This window comes from Mustela putorius, unplaced genomic scaffold (genome assembly GCF_011764305.1).
Source record: "Mustela putorius furo isolate JIRA1106 unplaced genomic scaffold, ASM1176430v1.1 tig00000166_pilon_pilon_pilon, whole genome shotgun sequence".
In the NCBI taxonomy this organism is placed as follows: domain Eukaryota; kingdom Metazoa; phylum Chordata; class Mammalia; order Carnivora; family Mustelidae; genus Mustela; species Mustela putorius.
In genome coordinates this window covers 6,482,428-6,504,522 of record NW_025421301.1, presented here as the reverse complement: position 1 = coordinate 6,504,522, position 22,095 = coordinate 6,482,428, and the positions used below count along the sequence as shown (strand labels likewise).

The following is a 22,095-nucleotide window of genomic DNA, read 5'->3' as shown; positions in this document are numbered from 1 at the left end:
ACTTCTTAATTTTCAACTGTTCAAAGGAATTATGAGTGTTAAAAAATAAATTATTTTTAAAAACTCAGGCTATTCCGGGTGCTCCAAATTCTTCTAGCAACTAATAGAGCAGAAAAAAATTCTGGCATCATTAGATTTTTCTTCTTTTAAAAATGTCATTTTTTTTTAAACATAAGTGATTGTGGGATTTTTTTTTTTTTTTTACTGTTCCCTAAAATTGGGAGTTTCAGCAGTATCTGTCTAGCTACACAGCTCTAGTGTATTATTATTTCTTGTTAAGTAGTATATGTAAGGAACTCTTAATTAAAACTCAATCACATAGGATGCCTGGGTTGCTCAGTCAGTTAAACGTTGGAATCTTGATTTCAGCTCAGGTTATGATCTCAGGGTCATGGGATAGAGCCTCGTATCCAGCTCCACACTGAGTGTGAAGTCTGCTTGAGATTCTCTCTCCCTGTCTCTCTGTCCCTCCCTGCACACAATCTCTCTCTCAAATAAATAAATAAATCTTAAAAAAAAAACCCTCAATCTCATGAAAACAAATGGCCCAATTTAGAAAATGGGCAAATGAACTGATCAGACGCTTCATGAAAGAAGATACAAAGGTGGCAAATAAAAACATTAAAAGGTACTTAATATCACTGACCAATGAAAAGCAAAATGAGATACTATTACACATCTTTCAGAATATCTAGAATTAAAAAGTCTAATCATGGGGCGCCTGGGTGGCTCAGTGGGTTAGGCCTCTACCTTCGGCTCAGGTCATGATCCCAGGGGCCTGGGATCGAGTCCCGCGTGGGGCTCTCTGCTCAGCGGGGAGCCTGCTTCTCCTCATCTCTCTCTCTCTCTGTCTGTCTCTCTGCCTATTTGTGATCTCTCTCTGTCAAATAAATAAATAAAATCTTAAAAAAAAAAAGTCTAATCATGTCAAGTATTAGAAATATGTGGGCCAACTGGAAATTTTCACCACTGGTGGTAATGTAAAATAGTATAACAACTTTGGAAACCAGTTTGGCAGTTCCTGAAAAAGTTAAAAATGAATCTACCATATGACTTAACCATTCCATCTCTTGTTATTTACCCAAGAGAAAGGAAAGCATATGTCCACACAAAGACTTGAACATGAGTTTTTATCAGAGCTTTATATAAGATAGCCCCAAACTGGAAACAGACTGAATATTCATCAATAGGTAAAGGAATAAACAAAATATCCTATACCCATACCAGGAAATACTACTCAGTTAAAAAAAAGGAGGGAATGAATTATTGATACTCATAACAACATAGATAAATCTAAATTAAGTATGCAAGTGAAAGAAGCCAGATAAAAGAGAGTTCATAGTGTATGGTTGCATGGGGATGGGTTTGGGTGGAGGTTACATGAGATGGAGGGATTATTAAAGGTCATGAGGAAACTTTTGAGGGTGATAAATATGTTCATTTTCCTTACTCAAGGGTATATACATAAGTCAACACTTACCAAGTTACACTTTAATATATGCAAAAGAAAATTGAAAAAGAAACCAAATGTTCAGATTTGTAAACTGAGCAGTCTTTTGTTATACTATGTGTTTTCTATATTTAATAACAAAATATTTACATTGAATTTACATTGAAATGACTATTTACATTCAATTAAAAAAACTAGATTTCCCATCTTCTGCAAATTGATTGAATAAACTAGTGGAAACAAGTTTTCAGGAAAACGGGGCCCTTGCCTCTTTTATTCACCATTACATTCTCAGTTCTCAGTACAGTGCCTAAAAGTACTCATCATACACTTCAAAATTATTCATCTAATAAATCATGATTAAATCAGCTTATTCATAACTACTGGGTCTTTTCTTATTTTAAAGAAGCTTCCAGTTCTTTATGGTAAAGCTTGGAAATTATGGAAATTTTAAAGTGATTGCCCATACTGTGGTATGTAGTTGCTAAGATTATAAGAAAACTCTATCTACCTATCCATCCATCCATCCTATATATGTTTGCATTCAGGCAACCTGTACCAATGAAGTTCTATTGGTCGCTTATAGGTGGCACCCTGTCTGATTATTGAACACTTATTAGTCCATGTTTGCATTCACCACACTGATTGTAAACTATTTTGAATATCATCCCTTCACAAATGTCATCACATCAATATTCTTGAATTCAAGTATTTCTTGATGCTACACAACACTCCAGAAGGTTTTAGTTCAAGTTCAGTATAGGCATACTTTGGCATGACCTCTGCACCTAAATCCTTTATTCTACCATCATCCATACCACTCAGGCCATATGATTTGACACTGGTTTGACTTTCTTTCCCTCGTTGAACTCAACTTCCATTTTTTTTTTCCACTGACAAGGTGATATGATATATCTCTATTTCAAAATACATAATATATTTAGTCCTCTCTTCTTGGGCTTTTATATGGGGATCTAAAGTAAATCTGAAAAACATTCACTTACTGGCTTCAAATATTTCAAGCAGTTCTAGTAGGCAACTTATTAACCTATGTACTTTAGCTCACTGAATGAGACTTATAAAATACATTAGAGAAGCTTGGGTCTCGTATCCAAGATTTGGCCCAAGTCTGTCTGCTGAACCTCTGCCATGGACATGCAATAGATTGTCTGTCAATTTGCCAGGATTTGAAATTTTTTAAAGGAGAATTTCTGGCTTTGGAGGTGGCTCTGTTTGGAAAACAAAGTAAGTACCACAAAAAAAAAGCAGATTAATAAACATTTATTGAACTGTATTAAATTTAATTGAAATTAATTGAATTTGGATGATGGCTACAGTTGCAACTGTTCCCATTTCTTGACTGTATTCCAGTTTTGGTTTAGAACCCAGTTTGCACAAGGTCTACAGAAATGGAAAAACTTCAATGTCACCTTCAAAGTTGAATTACCTTATATTAGAAAAAAGAGTATTAGGTAATATCACTGATTTAAATATTTAATCGTAATTTCCTTTGAAAAAAAATAATTTCAACAAAATCAGGTAGATTTTCCTTTAAACAAAATTCACTATTTTATCCTTTACTCTAGGTATTTTTCACCTTCTTACAGCCAAATTTGACTCTTCATTTTAGAAATACTAGAATTTCTCCTGGACATCACTGAAAATACAGAAATTACAATGTTTTAATTTTTAGAATGATAAATGTCTGTATTCCCACCTCCATACTGAATAAGTCACCATATCTTATAGAGTCTAGCTCTTAAATATCTGTATAGGTTGTTTTCATCCTTCTTAAAACTAATGTTTTGGGGCGCCTGGGTGGCTCAGTGGGTTAAAGCCTCTGCCTTCAGCTCAGGTCATGATCCCAGGGTCCTGGGATCGAGCCCTGCATCGGGCTCTCTGCTCAGCAGGGAGCCTGCTTCCTCCTCTCTCTCTCTCTGCCTGCCTCTCTGCCTACTTGTGATCTCTGTCTGTCAAATAAATAAATAAAATTAAAAAAAAACACTAATGTTTCCTTTTTAAAACAAGTATTTTATGAAACCCCCCCTTTACAAAAAATTTATGTTCACACATAAATTTTAAGTATATACTATATTAACAATAATATAAAGGAGAAATTAAAGGAGAATACTTAAATATTAAATAATATTAATAACCTATAAATGTTTGGGCATAACTATATTAGAACACCTAATTTGGTGGTAATATACTTCCATCTCTTTACAAATAGGCTAATATTTAAGAGAAAGTAGACCAATATTCAAATAAACAGTGACAATTTTTCTTTATATTAGAGATTTTGAAGTAAGATTCACCGTGGATGCAATAACTACAAATGCAAACTGATACAGTTGGGTTATATTGGTGATTTAAATAGCATGAGTAGCCAAGCTGTCAGAAATAAAATTTTGTAACGTTCCAAACAAAGCAATATATGTTCTTCCTTCAATGAACATGGCAGCCTCATTCCTGTAAAATTCAGTGTGTATGAAAAATCATACTATAAGTATTTACAGCTTCTATGTAAAATGGAGTTGTTTCTAGGCTGAGATGATTAAAATCTGGCTTTTCACCTATAATAATGTCTAGATGGATATTTGAATGTCGTGTGGGAAGCAGAACTTTTCATTGCATATTACTATCCCTCTGATTACAGGATGTCTAATATCTTCGGCTTCTACACACTAAATGTCAATCAGGGACAGCCAGAAAATGCCTCTGCAAATATCCAAAATGCCCACCAGAGGCAGTGTCACTCCGTTAAGAACTACTGGTCTATCTCATCTGTTCCTGCCTTGCCAATCTTTTACCACTACTTTAGTTGGGTTTTGTTAACAACTAGCACTTGGACCTCCCAAATTCTCTCCCTTTCCTCGCCTTTTCTTTTCTTTCTTTTTTTTTTTTTTTTAAGATTTTATTTATTTATTTGACAGAGATCACAGGTAGGCAGAGAGGTAGGCAGAGAGAGAGAGAGGAGGAAGCAGGCTCCCTGCTGAGCAGAGAACCTGATGTGGGGCTCCATCCCACGACCCTGGGATCATGACCTGAGCCAAAGGCAGAGGCTTTAACCCACTGAGCCACCCAGGCGCCCTGGCCTCAGTCTTTTCTGCTCATATTTCATCCTTCAAATAGATAGCAAAAGTGATCTTCCTGAAGGACACATTTTAGAATGCATCTAACAATTCACCTAAAATCTGGTCCTGTCATTTCCCATCTTGAGTATGGTCAGACGCTCCCAGGCACTATAGGATGAACTCGGACATTTTAGAATGGAGAGAAGCAATCTGACCTTGTATTTAAAATCTGACCTTGTACTACTCCTTCCAATGTGTGCTGTGCTCTTCTCCTTGTACTCTCTTTAACTCAACAAGTTCTCTGAGTCCTTCCACCAACTTGCCCATCATTGGTCTGATGAGTTATTAATAACTTAAAGTGTTATTTAAGCATTGCTTCCCCAGTGAAGCCTTCTTCAGACAATCTCCCCACGGTGCCCCTGACTCTGGTGCACACCATGTTTTATAACTCTTAGATAGTCTGCCTCTGCCACTACACAGTGAGTTTAATCTGACAGTAGGGATTTTTGTTATCCACTTTGTACCCCAAGAGCATCAACTAGGTAGAGGCCATATGGTAAGCTCTTAAAAAGTTAAACACTTTTGGGGTTCCTGGGTGGCAAAGTTGTTAAGTGTCTGCCTTCAGCTCAGATGAAGGGTCTGGGATACCAGGGTCCTGAGATCGAGCCCCACACTGAGCCCCACACTGGGCTCCCTGCTTGGTGGGAAGCCTGTTTTTCCCTCTCCCACTCCCCCTGCTTGTGTTCCTGCTCTCCCTGTGTCTCTCTCTGTCAAATAAATAAAGTATTTAAGAAAAAAAAAAAGTTAAACACTTTTAAAATTGAATGATCTTGTAATGTTACTGTAATGTTAGCTATTTATGTTCTGCAGATCACCATGTAATTTATTTACCTTTCAATATTTTTTCTTAAAGAATCACATATTTCCATCCAGTTTAAGTCCCCATCTATTACAGCATTTTATCTTGTTCTTTCTTTAGTATTTTAGTATTTATCTTTATTTTAGTATTTATCTTTATTTATCTTTAGTATTTTATTTTTTTTTTAGATTTTACTTTTATTTAACTTTACCTAATTTATTTAATTTAGCTTTATTTAGTTTTTTACTAAATTTACCCTCTTTATGTATCTTAGACAAGAAGCCCATTTCTTCCTAAAGTGATTTGGAATCAGCTCATGAAAAGAGTTTTGTTTTCTTTCATTAACAATTTATGAGACTGATGCGCTACCTACTGTGCTAACAAGGCACCTTTTCATTAACAATTTAAAAAATATATTTTTTTACTTGAGTGGATATATATAACCTCATGTTGATTGTTTGGTTTTAAGTGTTGGTTCATGGTTTTATGACATATGTGCTTGATGTTAGTCACCAATACTTGATTTTGTTTTAGATATTTTTCAGATTTGAGAGTACTTACCTTTATCAATTATTTTGCTAATTTAAGGCAGAGACTAAAATGAAGTAGTCTTAAAAAATGTTGATGGTTGTCCATGCTGTACTACTGGGCTTTCTTCTGCTTCATGAGGGTGGCCATAATCAATCATCCTTTTTTTTTTTTTTTTAAATACACATTATTCTTTGCCTTCCTAGGGCTTAACAGCAATATTTCAACGAGTTACTAATGAATTTCTTTTGGGTCATTAGAATAAAAGCGGATCCTGTAAAAACAATTGAAATAAATGATAGTACAGACATATTTTCCTAGAGGCTACAAAGTACCTATTGAAATACACTAATTGGTTCTTCTCCATTAGGACATTCAGATTTTCCTTTTATTTCATTTTGGAGTGAAAGAATAAGTGGGAAACAAATGTGCTCTGAAATCCTCTGTCCTGCTCTAGAGCATGAAAATAGCATCTCACACAAAAATTTTTCAAGCTGTCAGGAGTAAAGCAAGTATGATAATTTAAGATCATTAAATGCTTAAGACAATCAAAATAAAATGGATCCTAGTAAGCTTTTCTCACTTGGAGGAAACTTCTTTAAAAAGTAGCTACTGATCTAAATGTCTTTCAATAAGTAATTTAAAAAAAATGTGGTATAACAATTCAAAGCATGGAATATTTTGCAGTCTTTAAAAAAGAAGAAAGCAAATCTATATGTATGGACATAGAATGATATATAGTTGTCCTAAAATAAGAAAAATTATGAATAATACATATACTATGATCCCATTCATATAAAAATAGTAGAAACAGAAGTAAAATATATATAAGAGACAAGAGATTGGAAAGACACACATCAAAGTGCAGTCAATGCTGTACACTGAATTAGTTTCTATTTCTACTGAATTAGTTTCTATTTCTTCCACCAGGTTATGAGTTCCTTGGCTGCCAGATCAAATAAGGGGATGCCCAATTAAATTAGAATTTCAAGTAAACAATGGATGATGATGAGGATTTTAGTTATATCCCAATATTATATCCCAAATACTACACAGGACATAATTATACTAAAAAACTATTCCTTATCTGAAATTCAAATTAAACTGGATGCCCGAATTTTTTTATTTGCTAATTCTGGCAATTCTATTTTAAGAACCATAAACTTTTCATCCTTGTACTCTTATCATTAGCATACTTAGAGACATATAGTGGTTGCATAATAAATCCTGAGAGGGAGAGGAATTGAGGAGAGTACAATAACAGGCTGTTTTGCTAAGTCTATTATGTATATATCTCAATCCTAATGGAAATGCCTTGAAGTTTTATTACTGGCCCTATTTTACAGAATAAGAAACAGAGGTATACAAAAGTCACACACAGTTAATGAGGAAGTTAGAAATGACCCCAAGTTTCTGGGTCCTGATTTAATAGCCATAACCAACTGCCACTGCCAGGAGGAAAAAGGAGAAAAGGGGAAAGAGAACCAAAGGTGAGGCTTTGGTTCCTCCTCACCCTTAGTAGCTCAGCAGGACTGCACAAACCCAACCTTGCCAGAGATGGAATGTGGTGTATGTAGGAGAGACAGACGAATCTGGGCCTGGTCCCTGTATCCACCACTCCACCACTCATGCAAACAAGTTACATAATTTATTTTGACTTCAATTTTCTTGTCTGGATTAAGAGGACCTACCTGACCACTGCCATGATAAGCACAGCAGATAATTTCTATAAAGTGATCAGCACAAGGTTTAGCCAGTGAAAGAATACTCAGTCAAAGCTAGTTATTATTGGCCCAGAACCCCAGTTTTTTCATTTGTAAAACAGAGTAACATCAATAACAAGACAGTGATATCCATATTGCCAAGCTGATTTGAGAATCAGATGAGAGGTATATTATCTTTCTAAATTCTAAAGCGCTTCCCATTTTCCTTGAGTACTTGCCCTTTACACAGAACTGAATTAATACCACGCCAAAGCAGTACTACAATTTTTCCCGAGTAATTCATTTTGTTTTAAAAATTATCATACAGTAAAATCCACTCTTTGGTGTATAAAGTTTTGTGAATTTTAGCCCATATAGATTTATGTAACCTCTAGCCCAGTACAGATACAGAACATGACTATAGTTTTTGAGATTTTTTCAAAGTGTTTCATATTCTTGTTGCAAAACTCTAAAAAAAAAAAAATTTAGATAGCCATGAAGATACAAATTAACAAAACTGGCTTTTTGTACAAATCTATGCAGCCTCCCAACCCCTCTAGGTCTTGTCTGGGCCATTTTTGCTGTTGGTCCTGCAGAATGTCTTTCCACAAAATTCATCAGTCATGGGCTTGAGAGTTGGGACATTTCTTCAAGCTAAAGGCCCAAGGCACAGGCACAGACTTCAGCATTCTTTATTTGTTCCTTTTTTATATGACCTTCCAGAACTTAATTTTCTCAACTATTTCCTCTACTTGCCATTTGCTCTCACAAATGAAGAGAACTGTCAAATGAAGGTCTGGAACACCAGCACCTTCTCACCCTTTCCGGAAAATTATTGAGGATACAGAGTTACTGAGAGAGCAAGGGTGGAGACTTCAGGACCCTAAACCTCTCCAATATAACAGCTCCTCCAGGCAAAAAAAAAATTAAGCTATCCCTTCCCCAGCAGCATCCTCTCCATCTCCCCAGCCTGCCCCGCACCCCCTGGGAGAACAGAATTCTGGACCAAACTTCTGTGCTCCAAGAGCGGCCACCTCCCATCCCCCACTCCACCTCGTGGGCTCTGTTTAGGCAATTTGCACTGACACACCGTTGCCACATCCACTTTTCTGGGTGACTCAAGTCATTGCTATTTGCTTTTTCTTTCTAGGATGCTTTGGCTGCTGTGCTTTCCCTCTGCTTTTAATTTGGGGAGGAGAAAAGCTAATGAATCAAGAATGAATCTCCTCTCCAGTAATCCCTTTCAACCGCTCCCTACCCCCCAAAGTTGGCTCCCTCTGTTCTCAAGTTCCGTAACTACCCAAGAAGTGCGGGGGTGGAACAGGTGGGGACGCAGAATTACACCTAAACCTCAAGTTGGCATGTAAGGTATCACTTTTCTGGGAAGACTTTTCTGAAGCTCCCCTGCAGCTTGGTGAGCGTTTTTGCTGCTGCCGCTGTGCATTTTCTGCTCATTTCTTGATGCTGCTGCTTCTCGTTGCTCTGTCACGCCGAAATCTATTTTGTTACGGCCCTAGGTGCCTAAATCAGGGTGAATTCCACGAGACTTACCAGCGGTTCTCTCGCTGTCCAAGGTAAATACACTAGGCAAAATGAGGAACCACCAAAGGATACAGGGGAAGGGGGGAGAGAAAGGGATTCCCTCACCTTTTCGGGCACATTCCTTGTTAATTTCTACCAGAAGGAGGCGCGCGGCCCAGATCCCCCCAGTCTCCTTTCTTAAATCCCCCTACTAAGGGCTGCCAAGGTTGGCCGCACGGAGGGAGAGATCCCTCCGGCAGGCCTGGCTCTCCCCCCGCCCCCCGGGTTGGTTTTTCCCAGCTGCGGAGGTTGGGCCAGGGGCTGGGGTGCGCGGAGAGTCGGCGCGCCCGCATCGCGGAGCGGAGAAGTCGCGGAGACTCTGGTGGGACTGAGTTGTCTCCGGAGGTGACGGGCGCGGAGGTGAGCTGTGGGGAGCAAGCGGCGAAGGCGAAAACCCGGAGGCGGCGCCGGGCCCCTTCCCATCCTCTGGAGAGAGAGTAGCGTAGGTCCTAGGGTCCCCCAGCCGCTTTGTTCGCGGCCTCTCCCCTCCTCTTTGGAGATGACTTGATCCCCTCTGGGATCCGAGGGGATCGCTGGGGCGCGGGCCAGGGGCCGAGGAGTGGGGGGCGACAGCTGTAAGGTCCTCCACTTCCAGCTAATCCGGGAAGGTACCAAAAGAGATCAAAAGACTCCTGTAACCTGAAACTTCCCTCCCATCCAAACCTGGCCCGGGAAAGGTCCGGGCAGGCGCGGAGACCCCGGAAGGCAGGTCGCCGCGGAGGCGGCGGGGGAAGGAGCTGGGAGAGTGAGAAGTTTGGTCGGGGAGGCGCAGGGGATTAAGCGAGAAGTTAGAGGCGGGGGACGAATCTGATCGGGAAAGGAGGAGGGCGGGAGCCTGGAAGGGTATATCTAGTGTGGGCCTGGGCAGAAGGAAGACTTTATGCTGGGTGTCTCGGGACACGCGTCCCTCTCGCGGGTAAGGATGTGCGTGGGACTGGGGAGGCGAAACCTGGACGGGCTTTCGGAGGGAGTCTCGGGGACCAAGTAGGGACGACTGGGCTTGGAGAGTCCGGTTCCCGAACTCCGGGAGCTGCAGCCGCCGCCGCTCCTCACGCTTCTCTCCCGCCTGCCTCAGGTCCCGGAGCGGATCAAGCGTGAGGCGCCAACAAAAGAGACAAGGAGGTGCCACCCGGGGGCGGCGGCAGAAGAAGAGCGGGAGGAGGAGCGCGGAGCTAAGAGTCCCGACCCGCCGTGCGTACTTTCTGGAGGGAAGGGGCGGGGGAATCGACCCCGGGAGGGGAACGCCCGGTGGCGAGGGGTTTAGCCAAGTTCCGGCCGCGGCGTCCCTCCTCCGCTCCCAGGAGAGGAAAGTTTTCTCCAGACGCTTCCGGCCGGCCCGCACCCTCCGGACCCAGTCCCCGAGCCTTCGGAGCGGGCGCCGTCCCAGCCCAGCTCCGGGGAAAGCCGCGCCGCGATGCCTGGGGGGTGTTCCCGGGGCCCCGCCGCAGGGGACGGGCGGCTATGGCTGGCGCGGCTGGCGCTGTTCCTCCTGGGCTGGGTCTCGTCTTCCTCTCTCACCTCCTCGGCGCCCTCCACCTCGTCCGCGTCGTTCCTGGCCTCGGCGGTGTCCGCCCAGCCCGCGCTGCCAGGCCAATGCCCCCAGCCCTGCGAGTGCTCCGAGGCTGCGCGCACTGTCAAGTGCGTTAACCGCAACCTGACGGAGGTGCCCGCGGACCTTCCCCACTACGTGCGCAACCTCTTCCTTACCGGCAATCAGCTGGCGGTGCTCCCCGCCGGCGCCTTCGCCCGCCGGCCGCCGCTGGCTGAGCTGGCCGCGCTCAACCTCAGCGGCAGCAGCCTGGAGGAGGTGTGCGCGGGCGCCTTCGAGCATCTGCCCAGCTTGCGCCAGCTCGACCTCAGCCACAACCCGCTGGTCAACCTCAGCGCCTTCGCCTTCTCGGGTAGCAACGCCAGCTTCTCGGCCCCCAGCCCCCTGGTGGAACTGATGCTGAACCACATCGTGCCCCCTGACGACAGGCGGCAGAACCGGAGCTTCGAGGGTATGGTGGCAGCGGCCCTACGAGCCGGCCAAGCGCTTCGCGGGCTCCAGCGCCTGGAACTGGCCAGCAACCACTTCCTCTACTTGCCTCGGGACGTTCTAGCCCAACTACCCGGCCTCAGGCACCTGGATCTGCACAACAACTCTCTGGTGAGCCTAACCTACGTGTCCTTCCGCAACCTGACACACCTAGAAAGCCTCCACCTGGAGGACAACGCCCTCAAAGTCCTTCACAATGGTACCCTGGCCGAGTTGCAAAGCCTGCCCCATGTCAGGGTCTTCCTGGACAACAATCCGTGGGTCTGCGACTGTCACATGGCAGACATGGTGGCCTGGCTCAAGGAGACAGAGGTAGTGCAGGGTAAAGCCAGGCTCACCTGTGCATTCCCGGAAAAAATGAGGAATCGGGCCCTCTTGGAACTCAACAGCTCCCACCTGGACTGTGACCCTATCCTCCCTCCATCCCTGCAGACTTCTTATGTCTTCCTAGGTATTGTTTTAGCCCTGATAGGCGCCATTTTCCTATTGGTTTTGTATTTGAACCGCAAGGGGATAAAAAAGTGGATGCATAACATCAGAGATGCCTGCAGGGATCACATGGAAGGGTATCACTACAGATATGAAATCAACGCGGACCCCAGGTTAACCAACCTCAGTTCTAATTCGGATGTCTGAGAAACATTCGAGGACAGAACAAGGACAGCTATGCATGAGATGTAGACTTAAGCTTTATTCTGTCCTAGGCTTGCTCCACTTCCACCTTCCACTGTGGACACCGCTGACCTTGACTGAAAGCAGTGAAGGGAATTTGCTCTCTTGTTATGTGAAGTTTTTTGGTGTGTCCTGTTAATATAAGACGATGAAAAACTGTGCGTAGTGTTTTATCCTTTTCCTTTTCTTGGAACTCGACTCGTGTGGAGGGATTTTTCGAGTTTTAGCATGAACGTGGACTCCTGGCTGTTTCTCTTAGTACAGTTCAAGGTGTAGCCAGTGTACCCACACAGATAGCATTCAACAAAAGCTGCCTCAACCTTTTTGGGAAAAAAACACTTTATTCATAAATATCGGTTTTATTCTCATGTACCAAAATTGTGGGGAAAATAAACGCATTCCATAAACTGCCTGCAGATCTTAGCAAGCTCTTCAGAGTAACTCCATAGCCCACAGGAGCACCTGCATCCGAGAGCATGCTTATATTTTACTGTTCTACATATTACAAAAAAATAACTTGCAACTTCAAATAACTTCTTTAACAAAGTAAACTACTTTTTTGGTTGCAGTTTATATGAAACTATACTGAAGTTTTTTTATAAACTGCATTGAGATCCAACAGATTAAATTGTTAAGAAAAACTTCAATAAAGATTCTTAAAAGAATTACAGCTGTGTTCAAGTTTGCTATTTGGAAAAAAAAAAAGGATTGGGGCAATGATGTCAGAATGGTCTTGGTTTTGATGGTAATTGAGGTATTACTTGTATCTGAAAACGAAAGTGGAGTAGTGTTTTAAGTAAATAGAATTTGGAAATAGTTTTGAGATGGTGGAACCTTTCAGGATTTAAATAGAGAATGTGAATATACATGTAATAGACTTATTGTAGTCTGAAAGTTAATGCTATTCATGAAACAATTTTGTAAGAGCATTATAAAGTTGGTAAGAGGGGAGAGTTCTGTATGATAAACAGCTCACAGTTCGGAGCTTTTTCTAGGCTAAGTTGTTAGAATGGAACAAAATTATTTACTTCATAAAATTTTCTATATGAACTTGTTCTATGGGTTTTTAGAGCAGAGTATGAAACAAATATAATGCAAATGTTTTAAAATGAAGTGTCTTAAAGACAATACTCTAAAACAAAAGATTAAAAATGTAAATTAAAAAAATTTCCTGAGCATAATGTAAATTGGAACTTAGATTTTCTTGAGAATACTTAAAAATACTTAAGTATTGAGAATACTTAAAAAAAAAACACACAACCATTTAAAACATAAAACATAAAACCATTTAATATACATGGTCAGTAGTTTATAAGAGATCCTGCTTGTATGTTTAAAAAACCGTCATGACAGGATATGAATTTGAGGAACTAACCAGAGACAAAGGCCTACATCCATAAACAAGTGTCTTAATGAATCATAGGTTGTGTTCAGTTCATATTTAAGAATTGGGGAATCGAAATATTCCTCACCTCTACTTTATATTAGTATATACACCTGTGTGAAGAATAAATCACTGTAGGTGTAAATAACAGCAATTGCTTAATCAATTGATACAATCAGTAATGGACAAGATTTTATTTATTTATTTTTTTTCAGTTAATTGTATGCCAAGGAAGCCTAAAAGTAAATTCCATTACTCTCCAAGCTATTATATAAAGTGACATTAGCCATTATTGCTTAACATACAGTGTAGGTAAACTTGCATCAATAAATCTTAAGGCCTTTTTTCTCTTTAAATTGATTATGTTCTACAGTGCTTTATATTTGAAATAAAATTAACATTTCCATATGTTTATAAATGAAATAGGATTGCAGTCCTTTAGGTAGGTTCTAGAGATCTTTGCCTATTCCTTCTTTGAGTTAAATTGAGAAGTTTTGAAAATAGGACTAAAAATTTATGAATCTTCCTTCTTTAGACTTTGTAGTTAGAATATGAAGTTCTAACTAGATTAAGTTTTGTAAGACTCATTTTATGATATAGTATTTATTATGTACAGGAGTTATTTCAGATACTATAATTAATTACCCAAGGAAAGGTTGAATATATGGTACTTAATATTTTATTAAACATTTTAAGTGTTCACCAGGAATTCATAAACTGGCTGACTGTCATCATTTCTTAGGAATAATAAAGATATTAACCTGCTAACAATAGTAAAAATATCTAATACATAAGGGCACATATAGCATCTCAGAAATAAACTGATAGACTTTGGTAAGTCTGCTGATTCTGTGGAAAACAAATTGTAATGCTTGCAGTCTATTTAGAAGAATTTTTTCTTCTTCATCCCATGATAATCTTAGCAGTTAAAAACCAAGCTCTAGCTAAGATCCAGGAAAGCAGTAGATTTCCTTAGTCTAGTTTTTCTCATTCACTCACTGAAGCAGGATCCCGGATAAAGTGAAGGTGTTTTTGCCTGTTAGGTGAATGGCTTTTTTGAAGTTATGACTTCTTGCTTTTTCATCCCCTTGCTCCTTCCTTTGTATAAACTTCCCAGTTTGCTCTTGGTCTCTTTCCTGTCATATCACTCCTTGCTAGTCTCCATTACATGGCAATAGAACATTCCTTGGACAAAAAATATTACTGTTTGGAAACAATTGCTATTGTGCTATCATAATACTCTAAGTCTGTAAACTCCTAAGGCAGTCTGAGTTCCTTAGAAGATAGGTGCTATATAAATCCAATGAGTATAAGGGAATATAAGAAAAATGAAATAAAAGTATCATAACTTTAAGTGTTTTAAACACTGATCTTTAGTACCATTTTGCATTACTAATCCTAATCCATTTTTAAAAATTTATTTTATAAATTTGAAAATTTATTTAGGAAATTAAAGTATATTACCTACCAAAATAAGTTTTTGAGGAAGAAAGTTTTGAGGAAAACATGTTTCCTCTGTTTGAAACAAAGCTGGTTCAGCGGAAACACCCTTCATTTATCCTTTACAAGTTTCATTTGAAGAAAGTTAGAAAAAAATACTTAAAAATGTAAGCGCTTGATAAATCCCTCAATTTAAAAAGCTATTAAAATGTCCAATAAATTTCTATTTAAAGTGCAAGATTTCAGAATAATACACTATTTGACCCTGAATTGTAACCATCCCCTTTCCATGTAACCATTCAGTTTGATACATTAATATATATATATATATCATCAATTTTGCTGCCTCCTGTGATTCAGTGGTGACCTGTAAGGCACATTTGTACCTTATGGCTGATGGATTTTTCTGACAAATAGGGAGACTTTGAAGCACAGTCAATAAAATTTTTTAAGGGAAAAGGAGCTACATAAATTGATACTATAAGTAATAAACTATTTTTTTTTTTTTTTTAGAAGTGGGGAAAGGCTTAGTTGAAATAAATGAGTAAATCATAACTGGTAAATTCTTTTACAGTATCTTGATTGGCAGCAAAGGTGGATTATGCTCAATATTTAATTAGAAATAACATATCTTTGTTTTCTGTTTTTAAAGTAGATGTAAAAAAAAATAAAAATAAAAAAGAAGGTCCCAATAAATTGTGATTATTTCCTCAGGGATTCTGTTTTACTCTCTCCCTTTGGCCTAATGTTCTATTACAGGGCTTAACCTGTAATGTCTTGAGGACATTACAGGCTTTGCAGCTCTAGGTTGGGAGTCTTTCATATCATTTCTGCTTTCCATTTAAATTTTTTCTCCAAATACTACACTACAAGAGACAACCATGAGGATTTGCAAGGTTAAAAACAATTTGGCCTGTGCTTTCTTCCTGCTCCAAAATCCATTCAGTTATCCAGCCTTCAGAGAGCAGCACCATAAAGTGAAGACTGACATTTATTAGCTGGATTCAGGTTTCACTTTTATACTTGTGCAAGTATTTTTCATGGTAAAAGAGGGAAGGGAGGAAATCGTGTTTATAGAAAATACATGAAAAATACCTTGAAAATGTCCTTTTTAAAATCTTTCAGTAATAGTGCAATGATGCATTAGAAATAATTAAGAAAAGATAATCTGTATTGTTCAGGTGATCCTGTCTTCTTTGAGATGGAGAAAAACAGCCCTTTGAGGATGTTTGTACAATTATTTTTCTGTTCTTATCGTTATAAATGATTCAAAAATGCAAACTGGCTTCATTTGTGTTTTATCGTAAAACGTTTTAGCAGCTCTAACTTTAACTTGGTCATGGTTAAAAAAAAATCTAGATTTAAAAAAATATTTAATACGTGATTTACATAGTTTTGACAGGAGTAAGAGCTCTTAGTATTTCAAAATTGGAAGGGCTCTTAGATGTGTCAAGCCCAATTATCTAAGCTATGGATGAAGAAACTGATAATTGTGACATATCATTATGTTATATAGTGACAACCAGGACTCCATTTCAGGGTTCCCAACTCCCCTTCTCATTCTCTTTTTGCCACAGGATGGCATTACTAATTACCTACCTTCAGTTCTTTGGAATTCCCATGTCTAATATAAAAGGCAATTGCTGTGAATATATCCGTTTTATTGTTTTGTTTTGCACTCATTCAATATGTTTTGGTTTGATCTAAATTTCACTTCCATTGTGTTCAAAATTACTATGTTTCAGACCCCTCAATATGCCCTCACTATGTTTGAGATAATTTTTTCATAGCAATCATATTACCATGAAGCTCCTCTGAGTCTACGAGAGGAGCTATTTTGAAAATTTAATGGTGTTATTTCTTTTTAAAAGAAAAATAAAACTCTGGGAAGCTGTGCTAGCTTGTGTAATTCTATCTTAAAAAATGAGTTAGCTCAGCTGGCCAGAACATTAAACAAATGAGACCAAGTTCATGGCCATGGAGACTGTCAGTTTTGCATGCTCAGGTCTAACCCCCGGCCGAGGCCTGCTCCAGGTGCATGCTGCCATCCATGCCTTGAGGGCCTAGACCAAACAGAGAATCTACGTCAGTGCAAATCCCTATCACACGGGAAAACCAGTGGGCTGATGGGCCAAATCCTGGCAGCCGTGCTGGTGATGTGCTAGTTTACTGTCTTTACCTACGCAGGGCTGAACGTAGTAATCCCTATGTCCTCACTGTGGTATGTATGCCACAGACCACAGAAAGTTTCTCATTTATGTGAATTTTAAGAAAAATCTATCTATCATGAGTGACTTTTAATGTACCACATGGGAAATTAGTTAGGTTTGCTTTGCTATTTAAAATGAAAATATGGCTTAAGTTTCGGGATCGCGATTACTCTGTCACAGACTTGTATGTAAATGTTTATAAAAAACAAATGCAGTTTCTGTTTAGCAGACATTTCATGGTAACAGGATTTATTTGTGGTTTATAGTTTAATGTGGTTAATGTAAGGATTCTAAGGAAGTAGAACCTTAACATAGGACTCACTATAATACTTTCTGTGAAGGGTAAATATTTAATAATATGTTTTAAAGAACCTGAGGATGTTATCAAGATAGGCTTTTTTAAAAAGTGGAATTTTATAAATTTCCCTACTTAAGTTCTCTACCCCCACAGTCCTATTCCTACATCTGTGTCTTCTCCCAAGGAGAACCATGATACACATTTCAAGGTGACTATTTGCGCACAGGAGAATTGGACTGACTGAAACATTAGGTGGGTCAATTTGCAAATATACGTTTTTTTTGTATAAGACAGCTTCTTGAAGCTTTACAATACAGTTAGTGAACCGTTTGCAAAGAGGACTTTATCTTTCACTTAGACATTCTATGGTTATTCTTACAGATCACGGCAAACACATGGGTATTAAACATTTAAGGACATTTTAAAATGAAATCATGCATATTTCTTGTAGATTTTTTGAAAAATACAGGAGGGAAACACCATGAGCTATCCTATCACTACAGAAAAAAATGCTTCACTACTGAGATAAACGGCCATTTGTTTATACCACATTGTATCTTGCCTTTTCACTTACAATGTTGTCAACATTTCCCTAGTTTCATTAAAAAAAATTTTATGTCTGGGTTTTAAAGTACAAGGGCAGTCACATATTTTACAAATATAGGACTTTTTTTGCAATTTCAGCTAAGGTTCTAATGAGCACTGTTGTACCTCCCGGTGTTTCTCCATCTTTTATTTTCCCCTTCAAGTAGATCCTTGAAGGAGAATTACTGCATCAGAAGGTATAATATCTTTTTTCTAACCCCTAAGAATATTTTTGATGTCTGTCTAAATTAGGGATATTAAACATAGACCAGCATAGTTCACTATATATTTTAAATCTCACACCAAACTTTTTGCAGTGCTGAATGGTCTGTGAACAGGATTTTGAACAGAAAGAAACCTTAAGTTGCCAATTAACTTGTCACTGTTTTTAATCCACCAATGTCTACTTTTTGTTAAAATAACAAAATTAGGGCATAGGTAAACCCATAATCCAGTTAAAAGTGTCTCTGTATGTGCATGTGTGTGTGTGTGCACACATGTGTAGGTTACAGGGTTGGGAGAGGTGGTGTGGGGTGTGGAGGAATATCTGGGAAATTAATTTTAGCTAGTTACAAGTTAGCAAGCAGTTTTCAAGACAAATGTATGTCTTTGCCTGAATTCTCTTTTTAGATGATGTGTATTCATACTTAGAATTAATTTAGATTCCATGTATATGATTTAATTGTTCTAATCTTACTGTTAATTTGCTTTAAAGTTTCAGTGAACTCCTATGAACCATTTATTCAGTTCATTCAATAGATATTTATTAAATACTTTCTATATACCAGGCACTATTGTTGCACTGGACTAAAAAATGAAGTTTCTGACATAAAATTGTTTCTGATCCAGTAGAGGATAAGTATGATAATAACTAGCATTTTATTTTGTGTTGAGTATGAATCAGACAGTAGGCAAAACCCCTCACATATGAGATTTTATTTCTTCTCCTTTTGGAAGGACTTGAGGCTTAGCCAGTAGAGGTAACCTGCCTACTGACAACCAGGCAGCAAGAATCAGAGGTGAGATATTCATTCATTCATTCATTCATTCATTCATTCATGTCTGTTTCCAGGGCCCATGGTGTCAACCGTTGAGCTTTAGGAGCAATACGATGTGAATGACTATATTATAGGGTAGATATAGCACTACCAGATAAATCACTACCAGAGTTTCAAACGATGTGGTACAGGATTCAATGCAGGAAGACAGTTTGGTTGGAAGACTCAGAAAAGGGTTTATGGAAGAGTTAACTTTTAAGATGATCTTGAAGAAGGGACAAATAAAGATGGTGAGTGGAAAAGAAAACTCAAGACAGAGAGAACAGCATAGGCAAAGAGAATAGAGGCAATAAACGACCTAGTTGTGTTCTGGGCATCTAACATTTGAAGCATTATGTTTATAAGGAGTATGGTGGAGAGTGAAACTGGAAAATACAATTTGTAGCTATGATAAATAATTTCTATTTAATTCAGTGGACAGTGGGGGAGCTAGCTGTTGGAGGTCTATGAGCAGGAGGACGATACACACAGCTGTGGTTTTCCTCCAGAGGGTAAGAAAACACCTCCTCCTCAAATTAGTTTAAATATCAAGAGCAATGATCACACATGCATCAAGAGAGTATGAAGAGGTTTATTACTCCCACAATGGGGTTTTCTGGGAGAGCAGGGCTTGGCTTTCTTTTCATAGTGATTAGAGGGTGGAGCCAGAGTGAGGGTTTTGGGTCTCTGTGGTTTTAACTACCCAGCAAATGCTAAGGGATGAAACTCATGAGTATTTTGATGGGCCTGCCCAGATGTGGTGCGAAGAGTGGGAAGGGAGGTATGGGACTTGAAAGTTGTCAGTATTCAGACTTCACAAACGGAGTCTGATTCATTATAATTCACCACTGATGTTTGATGGATGGCTGAAATGTGCTATGTCTTATTTAATTGATTTTGAACTCATTTAAGTAAGCCATTATGCTCCCTATGAGGCTTAAAGCATGTGGCCATTAAGGTTTATTGAAGTTTCATTGGATATCTCAGTCAGGAGTCTTTGGTGTGTACTTTGAGAAATACATGCCTTGGTGGAAGAACATCAATAATGTCCGGCACTCCGGAAGGGATAAGATGATGTCTTTTATTTTGTATATGTGCTGCCGAAGCGAGCACGATGTCTTTTATTTTGGCTTCAGTATGGACAGACGTGCGTGACCTTGATTTTTATTTTGGGTACCTGAGGCAAGAAAAATTCCCATAGTTTTTTTTAGCCCGAAAGAGGTAAGCTTGGATAAGGAGTTGTTGCCATTGGTCTGACTAAGTGGCCAGATAATTGATAATGTCCCAAGAATCTGCAAAAACAGGCACAATGGACCAATTTTTGGCCAAGCATCTTCAATGGCTAAGATGACTGCATAAAGTTAGGCCAGTTGTTCTGACCCTTGAGTCTTGTCCTTAATCAAGGTTATCCTGCTTGGAGATAGCATTAGCTAGCTAGAGGGCTCCATCACATGTTATGGTGATCTTACCATAGGTAAGTAAATGAAATCCCTTTTTTGATTACAGAGTTCATCCTGACTTTCAGTCAAACACACATACTTTCTCCAGGTGGCCAGTGGGTCTGGGAGAGGAGTAGCTTTCTGTAGCACCATTACATCTGGCGAAAGACTAAGGTCTGGGGAAGCCAATTTTTCCTACAGAAGTCTAAGGTTTGGCTCTATCTTGTAAGTACCATTTCCATTTTAATAAGGAGACCTCTGTGACTGTGCCCAGTCTTCTGGGTGCTGCCTCAGTGATCCAAGGCATAAGGGGCAGCTAGGTGTGGAGAGTCGTGGACTGAGGGCCTTTGTTTCCCGAAAAGCCCAACATGCAGCCACCAGTTGATGTTCAAATGGCATGTAGCCAGGAGATAAGGAGGGCAGCTTCTTATCAGAGAAGCTCATGGGCAACTTACTGTCATCATAGTTAGGCCAGAGACTCTAGGAGGCTTGAGAGGAGGTTGCTAAAGCCTATAAGTGATGGCATGTACAGTCTATGTACTGTTATGTAAATTATTTTAGTATAGTTTGGATTTATAATTGGGTCAAATTGCCAAACACTATTTCAGTTTCTGATTCCTATCCCTGTATCTGTCTGCTCTACCTCACCTTGGTGATTACTGGATGTACTTTGTGGGGGAGGGGGTTCTTTTTACTCTGCTCATATGTATAAGTTTCTTCTTCTAGAGAGTCCCCACTCAGTATAATCAGGATCAGAAACCTCTCCTATGGTGATTGTTGCTTTCTAGCATTTAAGGAGTCTGGGCTAAAGTCAGTTTTGAAAAAAACTCTTTGGCGTACTGATAAATCTCTTCACTCAGTAGAACCTAGAGCAATTGTCAGTCCATTTTCCAATTATCCAATAAGGTAATGTCATCCTCTGTTCCTTTAGGAGGCTGCTCTTTGTAATGTTCTGTGCTATATGAAAGTGCCATATATATTTTTCTTTATAGCCCTAATGATCAGGATCTTTTTTGGTGACAGAATCACTGATGGCAGTAGAACCAGAGACATTTTGGGCAAAGGGCCCTAGTGAACCATCTGCTTTTAGGAACATGGAGTCTGGCATGCCTCACAGTAAAGACTCTTCCTCATACAAGTGGCCACGTGATGGGCTTATATACTGCACAGAGTATCAGTCTTTCCCCTGAACACTCTAGAGTAGGGTCTATACAACCAATGGTCACAGGGTAAAAGGTGTCCCCCTAAGCCTAGTGTAGGTCATAGCTTATCCTGGGAGACAAACTGATAGGTCTAGGCCAAGACACATGACCTAGAACCACTTTAAGGAGACCTGTGACACCACCTCCCTCCCCAATCTCATAATCCTGTACCTAAACTCTAATCATTGAAACTTCCAATTTAGGTTATATCTGTGAACAGAAACTCCAGGACCCAGCAGAGCTCCACTCAAAGCACAAACTTGACAACAGGCAACAGCGTGGTTCCCAGCGCTCCCCAGCTTGGCTCAGAGTCAGTGAGCAAGCCAAGAGCAAGAGAAGGGAGACTCCCTTCAGAGGTGGTCATGTGGTCATCAACTATACAACATTGCTTGCTGCTCCAGTTGTTTTTGGTTGCCCCGTGGAGGCTGGGATCAACCTCCCCACCCTCATTTGGTTTGGATTTTACTGATGACACCAGCACACACACCCAAGAGAGTATGGAAAGGTTTATTACTTAGATAATGGGGCTTTCTGGAGAGAGCAGATACCTAAACTGATCTAGAATGGCTTAGGCAGAGGTTATCTCTGATTTTTA

At 39.6% G+C, this 22,095-nt stretch overlaps 1 protein-coding gene across 3 annotated transcripts; it reads left to right on the top strand.

Moving 5' to 3' along the window:
* Positions 1 to 9,167: 9,167 nt before the first annotated feature.
* On the top strand, positions 9,168 to 16,010 carry TPBG (trophoblast glycoprotein). Of its 3 annotated transcripts, none has more exons than XM_045075892.1 (2): positions 9,168 to 9,188; positions 10,271 to 16,010. In XM_045075892.1, the coding sequence occupies exon 2, from the start codon at positions 10,610 to 10,612 to the stop codon at positions 11,867 to 11,869; it is 1,260 nt and encodes a 419-aa protein (XP_044931827.1). In that variant the 5' UTR covers positions 9,168 to 9,188; positions 10,271 to 10,609; the 3' UTR covers positions 11,870 to 16,010. The 3 variants fall into 3 exon arrangements, with proteins under 3 accessions (XP_044931827.1, XP_004773677.1, XP_004773678.1); XM_004773620.3 differs by lacking the exon at positions 9,168 to 9,188 and adding an exon at positions 9,317 to 9,555; XM_004773621.3 differs by lacking the exon at positions 9,168 to 9,188 and adding an exon at positions 9,881 to 10,111.
* Positions 16,011 to 22,095: the final 6,085 nt, after the last annotated feature.

Coding starts and splice junctions, on each gene's coding strand:
- TPBG (XM_045075892.1), top strand. CDS start 10,610: ATGCCTGGGGGGTGTTCCCGGGGCCCCGCCGCAGGGGACGGGCGGCTA.